Here is a 16,841-nt window from a genome sequence, read left to right as displayed (position 1 = left end):
AGTGGGTAAACCCACTTACCTGTGAGCAACCAGAAGCCTTCTGGACGCTACATAGAATGTCACTGACCTTTTCCATCCCACAGCAACCTGCCTCAACCACTCTCAATGGCGGCACTCCGTAGGAAAAAACTTCACTCCAAACTAAGCATGTGAGTTTGGAGTGAAGTTTTTTCCTACGGAGTGCCGCCATTGGATATTATGTTTGTCAGTGATGTTGCAGTTTGTAACCTACACTGTGGAAGGCACCCGGACCAGTAGATTATTTCCTCACGAGTGCCGGAACCTGGTTCGATATATACATTACATATATATTCAATATATATATATCCTTAGGGATAGTGTAAAGCGGAGTTATTATACGTAGCAAACTACCGCATCAGGAGAGTCCTTTCAATCTCAGCCTCTTTCCTTATAAATATGCTAGGTATCAGACATAAAACCGATACGAACAGATCCTACCCTCGCCTTTAGGGTAAGAACAAGAAACTATATGTAAGTATATATATACACACACACGTAACTATATACCAGATTAATAGGTGATGAGCATACTTTTAAGTAGAATATGAGCTGACCCAAAGGTCCTTGAGCCCAGGTACGAGGTTACTCCGGACTAGTATAATGTTCTAAACCAGAGTTTAGTATAAAATACAAATATATATATATTATACACACACACACACACACCGCTACGGCGTAGGGGGGGCAAGAAATTTTTTTTTTTTTCAGCGTGCTGTCCCAGACTGGTTTCGATCCTGGGAAACTCCTGTCACTTGTGTACTCGCCTTATCAGGTGAGCCATCCAAGCTCTAGTTGAACCTACTTTGGAGGCTTTCCCCAATGTAGGACTAAGGCACGGGCCACCATGCCAGTCTGCGTTAGTTTATGCAAATAACAAACAAGTTAGGTATTCTAATAAAAAACAGGGCCTCAACCAGTCGCTGGTGAAAACCTCCCAGCTGATCAGTATTCAAAGTGTATGAGGCAGCGCTAACCTTCACCCGGCACTGTGTGTACGCAGTGCTGCTGAGGACTCTTGTAATAGAGAAATGGCAGCGTCCCCACATGGGGAGCTTAGCTTCCAAGATCAGACGAGATCGGGCGCAATGCGCCTAGTGCTGCATTCTGTATAGTGGAGAGCAGGAGCTGTCATCTCTTACAATAGCTAACTGTAGCAGCCTGCGCTTATAAGGAGCCTGGATGCGCAAAGGCTGGTATCCATCCCCAAGACAGTGGGATGTGGTGGCCCCCACCTATCAGCACTATGCCAGCAGAGTCGCTGGCAGATGCTGCTTTAGGTAGCCGACTGCTCCTAGGACGCCCGGAGTGACACTCACAAACCAGGAGACCATGATGTGCCATGCACGGCACAAGAAACTGTTAAATTTTTACTGTGCTGACCTCTTAGGAACAGAACTTTACAAAATGCGGAGCCGCACTGTAACTCCCCGCTACGGCCCTCTTAGTTATGATAGCAGTGGGATGCCGCGGTCTTCTCATTAAGAGACCGATGAGAAGGACCACACCCGGGGGTCGGCATATGTCTGCTAAGCCTATGCCCATCTAGTTGTTACAGCCACTGCAGAGCGACTGGCAGCCTGCCTATAGAGACAGTGCTTAGTGCGGGTCTCGAACCCGGATCCCAGGCGGGCTATTTTATGGCACACTCCACTGTGCCGGTCTTATTGGCTGCCCGCCTTACAGACTCCAGAAAGCTTTTAAGCGCTAGCCTCTGCGAACCGGCGTGGTTTGAGAGCTCTCTACTGGCTGATATCTCGTGGGCACAGCGCGGCAGAAGAGGGGAGAGCCCGACTCAAATGGCGCCGCTATATATATATATATATATATATATATATATATATATATATATATATATATATATATAGGACGCGCCATTACTGTGGAATGGGCGGCAGGTTTAGCCACTATGGCCACCGGTAAACTCCGCCCCCGCTAGCACGGGTGTTTTTTACCGGGATCTTTCTGCTCCAACTGGCGCTGCACCTACTGAGACAGCGCCAGTGTAGACCATTGGAATAGCAGGACACAGCAGTCTCCCTCCCTGTGTATAGAGGAGGGAGGAGCAGGCATATCAGTAACGCTGCGCATTACTTTGCTGTAGAGGGGCCCTAGCTCCATCCCCTCATTAAACAAGTGGGGGGACCAAAAGACGAGAGCGCTGTAATGAACAGCCGCGCTCTGCAGCGGCTCTGAGCCTAAGCCAGCGCGGTGCTCTTTGACAGTGCAGCAAGTCATCTGACTGTGTGGGGAAGGGCGGGAGACCTGGACTCAGCCGGTCTTCATCTCTCTCCCGAGCGGGGATGAGTCAGCGCTTGCTGCGCGACCCTCTTACAAAAGAGGGAGCAGAAACCCCCTGTGTTAGGACTGACTGCCAGCTATGCTCCGGCAGTGTTCCACTATAAATGGCGGGCTGCTGAGTGCGCTTAGCGGCTGTTGTACAGAGCCGCCCTTACCACAGTGAGCCACTTCTCCAGGATGCTGCTGCAGTGCATAGCACTGAGAGGGAGAGCCCGTACCAGTGGCGCCGCTGTGCAGGACGCGCCATTATTAGCTCCGCCCCGCTAGCTCCGGTGTTTTAACCGGAAATTATGTCCCCAGGCCCGACGTGGGAAGTTGGGGGGGGGATAGCGGGGGGAGGTTTTAGCAGCGCCGCTAACAGTGACAGCTAGCGGCATGTCACTGAGCCCAGCTCTAATGTCCACTGCTCCTGCTAATCAGAAGCAGTGGTTATACTTACGGACTGCTGCGGCTGGGATGCTGGGCTGAGGGGGCGGCGTGGAACCCGGACACATACCGGTGTCAGCAGTGGCGGGTCCTCGCAGGGTCGGATGACTCCAGTATGTGTGCCCCCTCCTTAGGGTCACCGGACACAGGCTGCAGTAGCCGTATGGTGCCCTTCCCGGCGGCTCCCACGTAGCAGGCAGACTGCCACAGTAAGCAGCCTGCCTGTCCTCAGTGCTTGTAATATAGCTAAAAATATAATTATATGAGAAAGGCTGGAGACAGCCTGATGTGCGACCGGCTCTCTCAGGCACATTCTAAAAACTGGGGCTGATGGGGCATAGAGGGGGAGGAGCCAGTCACACTTCTAAATTAAAGTGCCAGGCTCTGCTCTACCACCGTCTATACCCCACTGTCTTGAACTCCAGTGTCCCCTAGTGGATGAAGGAGAAACAGCACAGATCATTAAGTTATACAAATGATAAATACACCCTTGGCTTTATCTTAAACATTAACTAGATTTTGCCAGCTATACCTATACTGTATAGGAGGGGTAGCCAACCTCGGTCCTCGAAAGCTGCTAACAGTTCACGTTTTCCACACCACCTAGCTAGTGCACAGGTGTAGTCATTGCTCACTAACACATTTGAAAAGATCAACATGTGGAGCTAATTATTTCACTTGTGATCGTGCAAGGAGACCTGAAAAGCATGCACTGTTGGTAGCTCTCGAGGACCAGGGTTGGCTACCCCTGGTCTACAGGATGACATCTATGAATCCTTGCAACGAGAATTGAAAGGGCAAAGCAAAATACACAAGTAAAAAACGGCTTTAAGTCAACAATGGGCCCAAGGCAAGTATCACTTTAAGGGGTCCCAATACTCCTCTGTAAAACAGATGAGGTAACGCACAACACAAAAATCCTAAAAGCACAGCCACTATCTCTAGAGAGCATTAGGATATATGAAAACTTTTTTTCTATAGGTTACTAATGGTACAGTAGAAAATAAACAACTGAGAGGGTTTCCTATATGTATTATTTTTTATTTTTTTTACTTCTGCGAGGTTTATAATTAGGTCTGAATGAATAATTGCACTACTGTACACATCAATATTCAGCTCTGGCACATGCATTACAATCCAATTGGTTTTTCATCTGATCATTTTGAATCATTTTGCAAAGCAAAATATGACTGATAGTCTGAACAAAATGATATTGTGTGTAAGTTTAAGAGGAGAAACATTTGGTACATAGTTGTAGTGTTGTTATACTGGTCACAATCGCCACCATTTAGCAGAATGCATGGCCATTAACACCCAAAAGCATGAGAATATCTAACTAGAAAAGGATTGGATTGTTATGTTGCTACATGTGTGGTACAATTAAACTGTGCTGCTCTGCTGAGTGGTAGGAAGGGGGGGCCCGATTCAGTACGGATTGCAACTGCGATTGCAATTGCTATTACGCGCACAGTGAGATCATATCCTCTGCAATCGCTATGCCGTCGCAGCACTACATAGGGACGCCCACTTTACCTTACACACATCCGTAATCCTTAGCAAGACTGCAACACCATCTGTACAATCGAGTACCATCGCAGCCTCACGCACACTTGTACAAGCTCTGACCTTACTCAGGAATTGCTAGCCTCATCGCACGCTATGAGTCCTCAGGCTTTGTACGGCATCAAAGTGGCTAATTTATGCCCCTGCAGCGGTGTTCAAACGTCCTGCCACGCCTGCGTTTCTCCGACTAGCCCCCGTCACCACCCTCAAACGGCATTGCCTGTCAATCACTCTGCAATGGGTCTGCAAAGTCACTGCGATCGCAGTCCCAATCGCAGTCGCTGGTTCGCGCACTGTGATGCATACGCATAACGCAACAATCGGCCGATTGCGTGCATAAATCGCAGTTGCAATTGGTAGTGAATCAGACCCTTAAACTGTAAGCTATATTAGCACAGGGACTGATATAAATAACAAATATTCTCTATGCACCAAGGCATTATGTGTGGCTCTATAGAGATAAATAATAATAACATAGTTCACAGCCTCTCAAAGCAGCCAAAACACCGGTTTTGTGTTATTTTTCAAAATTTAAATAATTGTACAATTTAACTTTAATATGAAGTTGGGGAAATAGCTCAACTACCCCCCCCCCCCTCAAAAAGGAAAAATGTTCCATTGCATCATCAAGTATAATGGAAAAGCCTCCATGTTCCCTTAGGGACTGCACATTTTCTGAGCAAAGCTTGTGTGATATCCAGGTAGCCTTTTTAAAAAACACTGTCTGTGTAGAGTGACCTGCTGTATTAATTAGATGGCTACCTTAAAAATAAAATATCACCACCAAAGGCTGCTAGAAATTGCCTTCAGGGGATTTTTAAAGCTAAACCTTTATACAGTAAACGTTCAATTGTAGCTGGAACAAACAAAAAGACGTGTACTTAAATTAAGATGCAAATAAGAAATTGGCAAATAAGCTAAAACAGACAGAGTGTTAATTGAAACATCAAGCCCACGGTACTCCAGAGAACACTATTCCTGCCACCGCCAACTGGGTCACAAATTGCTATCACAGTGGTAAGCTCAATGCTTTTAGACAAAAACAGCCCTTTGGAGAGTTACAAATTCATGAGCAAGCAGTTTAATGTCTCTCAGATGGCATACTCTGTTAGTTGAACAGTCCACACTGATTAAATGCCTTTAAGAGGAAGCAGGGAAAAAAAAAAAAAAAAAAAAAAAAAACAGCACAGTATAAACGGGTGAAAACAATAAATGAATTAATGAACATCCATCCAGCATTTTCTACCAATGATAATATGTTTTGGTATGGCGCAATCTGTATAGCAAGTATTGCATTGATAGCTAGACCTTAAAAAGGGGGGGGGGGATTCACGATTCACTTAGGCTCGGGGGTTTGCTGCGCCGGGAAATGCTCTGGGTTTCCGCGCACAGTTCTGGAATCTATGGGTTTACTCGCGCGTTAAATACAGAAGTCTGCATTTTAACGCAGATTATCCTTGCAGGTCTATCTTGTGTATAAAAATAGATTAGATTTAGTGTTTGATGTAATAGGGAGCAATGTTCCATGTTGCTCTATACTATTTTCCCAGTTGTCTTGCATCTAATTTTATTTATACCGTCACACCTAGAGAAACTGTCGATACACTACACCTATTAAAGGCCATTGAGAGGGTTTTCCCAAACACAGTCAGGGGACTGATGGAATACCATTTACAGTCTGTTCTCACCCAACTAGCCAGGAGCAGTGATGCAGAACCGATGGAATATGAAACTGGTAGGAAAAGACCCTGTTCTACAGATGTGTCCTCATACACCTGAGATGCAGTACTTCGCGTCACGCCAGGTCCCGGGCGACTCGGGTTGCTCTGAGCATTTTTATTATCTTGAATGTGTGAGTTAGTCGCACAAATTAAACAATCAGATGCAACAAAACCACTTAACGAGACTGCGCTGATCAATTTGATATGCAACACTGTACATGTATGTGCGAATTAATCTGAGTCTGTATAGGAAGTGCTATGATGTAGCTGCCACGGCTTTTTTTCACGCCAGGTTCCGTGGTGCATCATCTGCAACTTTGTACATATTTTAAACTAATTCCTGTGTGATTAAAGTCGCAGGCGGCGTCTCTGGCACAGACTCAGAGGTGTTTTGCTGCGTCTGCTGTGTGAATAAGATGCAAGTGTAAAGAAAAAGTCGATATGCTACACCGCTTGGCGCAGCTCACTCGCATACATCTCCCACATCATTTAACCCCTTATTTAGCACTTTAGAGAAATTTACCTGTAAACGGACATGACTTCATTGTCCCAACATACTTTTCATCTGTTCAGAGGGGTTGCTCACAAAAAAAAATAATATCCCCAGAAAAAGCAACACAAGTTTGGAATTGAATTGCAAATGCAATTTACGGTGCAAGTCTGCTGTGAGAAAAGCTTGCAGGACCCAAATCGCGCATAACTGAATTGATCCCTTAATGTAAAACGGAGAGAAGGGATAGCTGCACAAAGAACAGATCTTCTATCTTATTAACAAAATCCTTTTGTTCTAGCTACTACAGCAGTGATTTTTAACCTTTTTCAACTCCATTTGAAAATTGCTAAGGCACACCATCAGTCCCTCACAGGAAAAAACACACAGATTGGCCCCCCACAGGAAAACACACTCACAAATTGCCCCCCCCCCCCCCCCCCCCATTTCAAAGAGAACAGACATTGGCCCCCTCAGAAAACAAACACACACATTGCCCCTACAGAAAAAAATAAATCACAATGGCCCCCACAGAACAAAAACAGACACATTGGGCCCCCAGAAAATAATATAAAACAAAAAGGCCCCCACAGAGAAAAAACAATCAATCACATTGCTCCCCACAGCAAAAACATACAATAAAATAACCAGCTGAGAAGGCTCACTGTTGTCCCTGTCCTGCAGCACTCTTGACAACCGCTCGCGGCACACTAGTGTGCCACGGCAGTGGTTGAAAAATGCTTTACTACAGTGTTTGGTTCTATTAACAACAGTCCGTTGTATCTGTTGCGCCACGGAACAAAAAGAGCTGTTCTAGAACAATGAAAAAGTATTAAAAAGAGTATTCCTGCAAGGGCACTGAAGGGTAGTTGATGGAAAGTAACTTGTTAAATATGCGTTTCCCACCATCAAAACTCAAAACAGTGTAATAACCTTAATATATATATATATATATATATATATATATATAATCTAAAAATTAAAACGGTTACATGAGAGTTTGGATAGAGCCAAGTATTTTAATGCCTATCTAATAAAATGGGATATTAGATACAATAATATTATATATAGTATATTTAGTTAATTTTTTCAATCACCCACCCCTTGAGTGCCCGTTGAGGAATACCTTTCCTCTGTTGTGGAACGTATACATGTGCAGCTGAACTGAAGACGATGCCAGGCAATAAGGCTTTTGTTTTTAGTCTCTGAGAGGATGCACAAAACTACATTATGAAGCTGTGTTACTTTGGTTTCAGGAATAGTTTCACATTAAACGGGTTTGCGCTTATCAACATTTAAAACAAAGGGGCCAATACTTCTTTCTATAAAGCAGAGCTTGTTCTTTCCCCCCAAGCCACAAACAGAAGAGAGCAAGTAAACAGTCCGATGTGCTTGTTTTTGGAATATAAACATTACACTGCCCACTGATCCTTACTACTAACGGAGCTCGCATGCTTCACAAAGCAACACTATGGGCTTATGCCATGTCTCTGTACAGACAGCAATACCAACCATATAAGACATAACATTTAGAGGCTTATACAACATTCAAATAAAAACTATAGTCTCACAACAGTTAAGATGGCCAAAGACAGACAATAGCTCACTGAGAATGGGATAGTGATATTTCTGAGATGAGCGCGGAGGTCATTATACAGTGTACTAGCAATGCACTGCTCTGGACATTTCTGTAATCACTAAGCAGGCTGTACGGCTAATAGGAGAGAAGATGGCAGCGCTGTGCAAACGGAACATTCTTCTGTGATACAAGGGGAGGCAGGCATAGATAATCAGCCACTAGTGCTCCCATGTAAAATATGGGAGCAGATGGGGGAATCAAACATCTGGGAGCACAACTGAGTACATAAGAGGGCAGACATGGGGAGCACATGGTAGACATGGAAAAGTTCACACGGGGCAGCAAGCAGGTAATGTGAAGATGCGGACAGTGACAATTAATAACACAGGAAGTAAGACACAAAGGGATATAAGGAGATGGCCTCCAGGTGTGCACAGCTAAAATCTACTTTCTATTTTCTTTAGTATAAGACACTTGATTTATAGTTAATTTATCAATTGTAATGTGAGGTAGGTTGGGGGAAAAGATGTTCTTTGAATAGGATAGTGAAATTGTATTTATTTTTATTTTAGGAGATTTATCTTGAAGTAGCACAATCACATCCCTAATCCGGGTACACACTAGACGATGTGTCTACCCGGTGACGGCAGGATATATCGGGCGCTCCATACACACTGCACGATCCGGTGTACGACCGCCCGATATATCGTTCCCTCGCCACATGGTGTTGCAGATCTGAAGATGTGATGAACAATGCGCGGGGGCACGCAATAGTGCGTACACACTGGGCAATGTGGACGATTTGTCGTTCCGATTCATCCCAAATTACAAATCTTCCAATATATTGTTTAGTGTGTACCCAGCTTAAAATGTGATATAGGGCACCGGACACCATGAATTCTAAAACAGTCTTCTATACAGTATAGCAATAACTTGCAATTTAGGAACATTAAAAGGTGACCGTAATGAGGTACTGTATAGATACTAGATGGTATTATTAGTGATCACTGCCAGGTTCCTCCACCCTACATGACAAAAGATGTATCCTCTCAATAGTATCATGATTAAATGTGATATAATGAAGCTGCTGGAGGTCCATACCACGTGCTCAGTGATCGCACAGTTCACAACCAAAACTGCAAATAGAGTCTCTTAGGAAACTCAAATCCAATCATAAGTTCCCTACATCACAAGCAATGTGGGCCAGATTCAGAGGTGTAGACACTAAAACGATTTTTTGGTACTGCACATGTCTAAGTCTTACCGCACATACGTCTCGGTTGTGTCCGTGCAGAGTCTCAGCTGAAATGTCAGACGCAAGCACGGAAATGTGCACTGATAATGTAGTAGGAGTTCCTGGGTGGCGACAGGGAGGGGTCTTAGCGCACGTACGGAGACAGTTTGCCTTATGGGTGCATTTATGGGAGTGACACGTGTGAAAGTGGTTGCATACACAGATCCTGAAGGCCATACTCCGATAGAGAAACTGCACCTACCATAGGCCTGGTGCAAGATTCGATGGTATGACCGCTAGTAAAACCGCACCAATTGACGTGTAAGGACTATGAAAGTGGGCGTCTCATCTTTGCACATTTGGATGCAGGAATGTACACTACAGCAGGACTTTGTAGCAGCATAAGCATAAAGTCGCAGATGGGCAACCGCCAATATATGCAGCTCGGGTACTTCTGCGTTCACATCTGAACCAGGCCCTATATAAATCATCTGATCAGCAATGCTGACTATTCATTAGCAAATTGTGCAAGCAACTTTATTCAATTAGTGTTATCTTTATGGGGGGCAGATGTACTAGTGCTGGGTACACACTGGCCGATATATTGGGTGATCAAATGATCGGCCAATATATCTGCTGCCCGTCGGCCAGTGTGTACAGATGATATGTCTGAACCGCGTCGTTCACAGACATATCGCATTGGCTGTGCTGCACAGCCAATGGACAGATATGTCTGCAGACATATCTGTCCATCATCAAGTGTGTACGGGAGGTATGCAGACATATCTGTCCATCGGCAAGTGTGTATGGGCGTGTTGTGGCAGGGAGGGGGCCCTGCCAGCGGGACCAGCAGCTGCCAGATAAATGATGGCCGTTCAGTGTGTATGAACAACCATCATGTAAAGACTATCTGCGGATCGCTCGATCTGCAGATATATCTTTCATCTGTGTACCCACCTTAAGCCTTGGAGAGAGATAAAGTGGATGGAGATACAGTGGCGTAACTAGGGCATGGCGAGCGGGGTTCGTGCCCTGGGCGCCGTTGGACCGGCGGCGCGTGCCGCCGGCCACGGTTCCGGCCCGCCCGCCCTAGTTAGCCAGTGTAGCGCCGACCGCAATGAGTGCGGTCAGCGCTACACATTTGCACAGGGCCGGCGCTAGGCTTCCAGCGCCGGTCCTGTGCTGCACGCCTGAGCCCGTTCCCTCCCCCTGAGCGTTTGCCCAATAGCGCTAGAAGGCGGGCTCAGGCTGTGCATAACAAACGCATCGCCGCCAGCGCTGGCGGCGATTCGTGTGTTAAACAGCAGGAGGCGGGCTCAGGCTGTGCATAACACACGCATCGCCGCCAGCGCTGGCGGCGATTCGTGTGTTAAACAGCAGCCAATGAGAGTCAGATAGACTCTCATTGACTGCTGCAGCACCCACTGCAAGAGCCGGACTTCCGTCCGGCTCCTGCAGTGGGTAATGGGACTGACGTCATGACGTCTGTCCCATAATGCTGAGCGCGCGAGCCCGGGAGGACTGGCGGGCGGGAGCGGCATCGCGGACAGGAGCAGCGTGGAATCAGGTAAGTATATTTTTATATATATTTATTTATTTTTTAACCTATCTGCACTGCATGGGAGGGGGGGACACTACTGCTGGGGGCACTATATAAGGGGCTTACTGCTAGGGGCACTGCGGGGACCACTACAGGGGGCACTAGATAGGGGGGATCACTACAGGGTGCCTGCGTAAGGGGACCAACTACTGGGAAAACTGCATGGGGGGGACTACTGCTGGGGGCACTATATAAAAGGGCACTGCATGGGGGGGGGTGGACTACCACTCGGGGCACCATATAAAGGGCACTGCATAAGGGGATACCGCTACTGGGGGCACTGCATAAGGGGGAACACTACGTGGGGCACTGCATTTGGGGGGGGCACTACTGGGGGTACTGAGTAAGGGGAACTAATTGGGGGCTGTATAAGAGGGACCACTACTGGGGATACTGTATAAGGGTAACTACTATGGGCCTGCATGAGAGGGACCACAACTGCATACTGGGGGTACTGTATAAGAGGTACTACTGGGGTTAAGGTGCATATGGATAGGAATGTTCAGTTTGAAAATAAAGGGGTGTGTCATGTTGACACGCCCCATTTTTAAGTGACCACGCCCATTTTTTTGCCACGCGCGCCGAAGGAGATACCAACTAATCAACTCCTAAATGGCACTTTACAGGCTGCGTTTGGTACTTCTCTCTTCACTCCATTTTACCGGAGAGCAGAGCAGAGATAGCTGGTGGTGGCCTAACCCGGGGTTATTTCATCTTTACTCACTGCTTGAATTAAGGCTTTTGTGTCTCGCAATAAATTGTTTCAAATATCTATTGGGAGTGTGACTTCCTAAAGGAAACAGTTGAGGAGCACCAAGTCTAACAGGGTCTACCGACTGATTCCTGATCCATATGAAATGACATAGGCTAAAGCAGGGATGGGGAACCTCAGGCCCGGAAGCTGTATAAGGCCCCCGAGATCATTTGTCCCTCTGAGCTTTTTTCTGCTAGCCTCATCTGGCTAGTAGGGTGCCTAGAATGGCACCCTGCAGCCAGAATTTATGTAGCAGTGCCGCCTGGAGCATCCTTAGGATACTTCAGACGGTCACACCACTGCCCTTACAGCTCCCCGGAGCATCCTCAGGGCATTGCTGTAATCACTGGCGATTGTGGCCCTACCCAATGTGATGTCACACGGAGGGGATGTGGTCTGCACGAGACCCGCTAATAATTTTATATATCAAAATGGCCCTCGGCAGAAAAAAAGGTTCCCCATCCCTGGGCTAAAGGAACTAAGAGGTCTATTTACGAAGCTGTGTTAGGAGAAAAAGTGAAGGGTGAGGTACCAGCCAATCAGCTCCTAACTGCCATGTCACAGGCTCTGCTTGAAAAATGGCAGTTAGGAGCTGGTTGGCTGGTACCTTACCACCCTTCACTTTATCTCCTAACACAGCTTAGTAAACAGACCCCTAAGGATTTAGAACAGAGAAACTTCTGTTGAACATTTTCATGGATGGAACATTTTCTTTATTCACACCTGAGCACCTATAATGAACTTCCTAAATGTTATTGTGGTCATGAATACTGTCGGTGAGTGTTAGGCGACGCTCAGTAGGTTGGTTTGTGCTGGTTGCTCTTTGCGCTGCATCTACACATCACATTTTTCGTCTTCTATAGCTTTGGTTTATTGAATGATACACGGATGCAGCCTTCTTCATCATTTGCATTTAAATATATTTTTTATGGTATATTCAAAACTTAAAAATTTAAAGAACAAAAACAAAACAAGAACAAAACAAACTTACTCTGAATCTTTTTTCTGCAAAACCTGTGTAATCTTTTTCCAGGGATTAAACTCTGAGTCAATGCTGTAAAGCCTCATGTGCATGGCTAAAACATGGAAAAGCTGATCTGCAAAGAAAATGGAAACATGGTGTTAAATACATTTCCACAACAATATACCAAATACTACAACAATGGATGGAAAAAGTCCATACTACAAAGACCAATGACCAGCTGCATAATAACACAGTTACAGTGCATCCGGAAAGGATGCTTTTTCCACATTTTGTTATGTTACAGCCTTATGCCAAAATGGAATAAATTCATTTTTGTCCTCAAAATTCTACACACAATACCCCATAATAAAAATGTGTAAAACATTTTTTTTTAGATTTTTGCAAATGTAATTACAAACAAAACCACTAAGAAATCACATGTACATAAGTATTCACAGCCTTTGCCATGAAGCTCAAAATTTAGCTCAGTTGCATCCTGTTTCCACTTATCATCCTTGAGATGTTCCTACAGCTTAATAGGAGTCCACCTGTGGTAAATTCAGTTGATTGGACATTATTTTGAAAGGCATACACCTATCTATATAAGGTCCCACACTTGACCGTGCATGTCAGAGCACAAACCAAGCATGAAGTCCAAGGAATTGTCTGTAGACCTCCGAGATAGGATTGTCTCAAGGCACAAATCTGGGGAAGGGTACAGAAAAATATCTGCTGCTTTGAAGGTCCCAATGAGCACAGTGGCCTCCATCATCCATAAATGGAAGACTTCGGAACCACCAGGGACTCTTCCTAGAGTTGGCCAGCCGTCTAAACTGAGTGATCAGGGCCCTAGTCAGGGAGGTGACCAAGAACCCGAAAGTAACTCTGTCAGAGCAACAGCATTCCTGTGTGGAGAGAGGAGAACCTTCCAGAAGGACAACCATCTCTGCAGCAATCCACCAATCAGGCCTGTATGGTAGAGTGGCCAGACGGAAGACACACGTTAGTAAAAAAAGCACATGGCAGCCCACCTGGAGTTTGCCAAAATGCACCTGAAGGAGATTCTGGTCTTATGAAACAAAGATTGAACTCTGGCATGATTGCCAGGCGTTGTGTTTGGGGGAAACCGGACACCGCTCATCACCAAGCCAATACCATCCCTACAGTGAAGCATGGTGGTAGCAGCATCATGCTGTGGGGATGTTTTTCAGCAGCAGGAACTGGGAGACTAGTCAGGATAGAGGGAAAGATGAATGCAGCAATGTACAGAGACATCCTGGATGAAAACCTGCTCCAGAGTGCTCTTGACCTCAGATTGGGGTGACTGTTCATCTTTCAGCAGGACAACGACCCTAAGCACACAGCCAAGATATCAAAGGAGTGGCTTCAGGACAACTCTGTGAATGTCCTTGAGTGGCCCCAGCCAGAGCCCAGACTTGAGTCCAATTGAACATCTCTGGAGAGATCTGAAATGTGCACCTACGTTTCCTATCCAACCTGATGGAGCTTGAGAGGTGCTGCAAAGAGGAATGGGTGAAACTGCCCAAAGATAGGTGTGCCAAGCTTGTGGCATCATATTCAAAAAGACTTGTGATTTCTTAGTTGTTTTTTTTATTATTATTAAATTTGCAAAAATCGCAAAAAAACTTTTTACACATTATGGGGAATTGTGTGTAGAATTTTGAGGACAAAAATGAATTTATTCCATTTTGGAATAACGCTGTAACATAACAAAATGTGGAAAAAGTGAAGCGTTGTGAATACTTTCCGGATGCACTGTATAGCTTGGACATTTCTTACTGCTGAAATAAAATACTTATTACATATGCATGCAATGATTTTGGATTTATTAGTAATCTAATGGGACTTCATAAAGTACATGCATTATGCAGAAGAACACGATGACATTGACACTTGATATTATGTTAAATAAGTTATGCAGGATAGGTAACTTGCCTCAACTGCCCAGCACACTGGTAGTCTTACAGCCATACACATTTTATACATGATGGATATTAATGGCTTCCGCTCGGACTGCAGTCTCAGGACCATAAGATATCTCAGGACTGAGGGCATGGTGAGCAAGCCGCACGGAAGGCGAAACGTGTGTCCAGCAGACTGATTGGTTTGCAGGTGCACACGCCGACCACATTAAATGTTGGTAATGTATTGACTCACTAGACCGAGTGTTTGATGAGAAAAATTGTACATACAATCTGTATAGCGGCTACATAGCTCTCATTTGTTATGCTGATTAACTCACCTTTCATCTGTTTGATATTTTATTTACATTTGTATACGAGCTGAGGCCCTATATAGAATTGTGATTCAAACTTACTAATGTGGAATATATAAAAGGCGAAAGTTATCTTCCGTATGATTGGATTACACAGTTAATTGCAGGATAGTGCATATTATACTCATTGACGTAAGAAACTGTGGAACATTTATCCATCTGCATAAAGAAACCTTGGATAAAATATTTATACATGTGAGGAGTTGCGGATATCACAAATGTTTGCATGAGAAAGCTGTATATATTACTTCTATCGCATTTATCTGAATAAGTAGCTGTGTGTACTACATCTATACACATGAAAAGTGGTGCATATTACATCTATACACATTACATCTATACATATTACATCTATACACATTACATCTATACATATTACATCTATACACATTACATCTATTTGCATTAAAAAAAAAAACTTTATCTGCATGAAATGCTGTATACACCACGAGAATTTATGTATATAGCAGCCACTGTGCATGGAAAACTGTGTATATGACATCTAATGGTATGGAAAGTTGAACATAATATACCTACCTGTATGGAAAACTAGGTATATTACATCTACTTGTATGAAAAATTGCATATACTGCATGAAAGAATTGTGCACATTATATTTACTGACAAGAATAAGCTGTGTATTTTACATCTATTTGCAAAGAGAGTCAACCAATAATAATACCTGATACTATGTACCGTATATGAAATCTCTGAGGGTGAAAAGTTCTGTTTATGCAATATATGAAATATGGACATATGATGTTCATATAACAAGCAGATTTACCAGTGAGTATTCCTCTTGCCAATACTATCACTTGGGTAAAGATCAGTGTCGGACTGGGGCATGTAGGGGCCACCAGGGGAATGCAACCACTGAGGCCCACTAAGGGGCGCAGCCAGTAGCTGGGAGGCTGTGACCATCCGACCAGCGAGTAGTGGCCAGCCTTTATAGGAGCGCCATAGTATTGTGCTAGTTCATTTTTCTCTCTTCTATTACCCTGCTCTGTCTCTCACACTCCAGCCTTTTCTCTCCTCCATCACCCTGCTCCGACCCTCACACGTGTACTGTACCTTACTTTCAGATTACTAGACACAAATATCATGTACATACTGTACATTACTGACTATATTTTTCCCTGCATGCACAAACAAAATTCACGCACTCACACACACAATGGGATGTGGTTGTGCAGGGGCTCGGTCCATGCTGCTGCTAGGTTTCCATCTGCAACCTGGAGCCAATCACAGGCCAAGATGAAGCCAGCCACAGGGGAAGCTGGGACTTGCAGTTCTGGGAGAGGTCAGCTAGAAGCAGCACTGAAGTAAATAAAGGACATCCCCAGAATGGACTGTAAGAGACAAGTCTCGGTGACTGACGGGGTCGGGGATTGGTAGAAGTATTAGGACACTCTGTACTGTAAGAGGAGGGGGAGGGGCGGAACGGAAGACAGGAAGGGAAATTTATAGGGGTGCCTGGCTTTGAGAAAGGGGAGTGAATTGAGAACCCATGAAGTGTATGGGGCGAGGACAGACTGAGGGAGGGGCCCTGTGAGAGGAGGGCAGGGCGCCTTTGAGCCGGCCCAATGTGAACTGTCTGTCGCATGTTCACCCCCCTCCCTCCCGCTGACAGCGCATGTGACGCCACCAGCACCACTGATTCCGGAAAATGGAATCAGTGGTGCAGATAGATAGAGCTGCCGCCCGATGCACGCAGCCGCTGCAGAGTCAGACAAGCCCGGGAAGCGGCTGCTGCACTGAAAATAGCCGCTGGGTACCTGCACTAGACCACGCCCTCCCACGATAGAGGGAGTGGTTATGAACCAGCGGGCCCAGCGGGGATTTCCCCGAACCTCCGGCCACCCAGTCCGAGCCTGGTAAAGATATGTTTTTCCTCA

General features: G+C 45.3%; 1 protein-coding gene across 7 annotated transcripts in view; it reads right to left on the bottom strand.

The window, feature by feature from the left end:
- The window catches only part of UBR3 (ubiquitin protein ligase E3 component n-recognin 3), a 250,272-nt gene that overhangs the window by 67,641 nt on the left and 165,790 nt on the right, over nucleotides 1-16,841 (bottom strand). For all 7 annotated transcript variants that reach the window (XM_088469036.1, XM_088469052.1, XM_088469046.1 and 4 more), the window contains one exon: nucleotides 12,678-12,783. In XM_088469036.1, coding sequence (XP_088325162.1) covers nucleotides 12,678-12,783 — 106 coding nt within the window. The remainder of the gene's footprint in view (nucleotides 1-12,677; nucleotides 12,784-16,841) is intronic.

Source organism: Taudactylus pleione, unplaced genomic scaffold (genome assembly GCF_031769625.1).
Source record: "Taudactylus pleione unplaced genomic scaffold, aTauple2 ptg000004l, whole genome shotgun sequence".
Classification (NCBI taxonomy): domain Eukaryota; kingdom Metazoa; phylum Chordata; class Amphibia; order Anura; family Myobatrachidae; genus Taudactylus; species Taudactylus pleione.
Note: the sequence above shows the minus strand (reverse complement) of the source record. Positions and strands in the feature narration are given on the sequence as shown.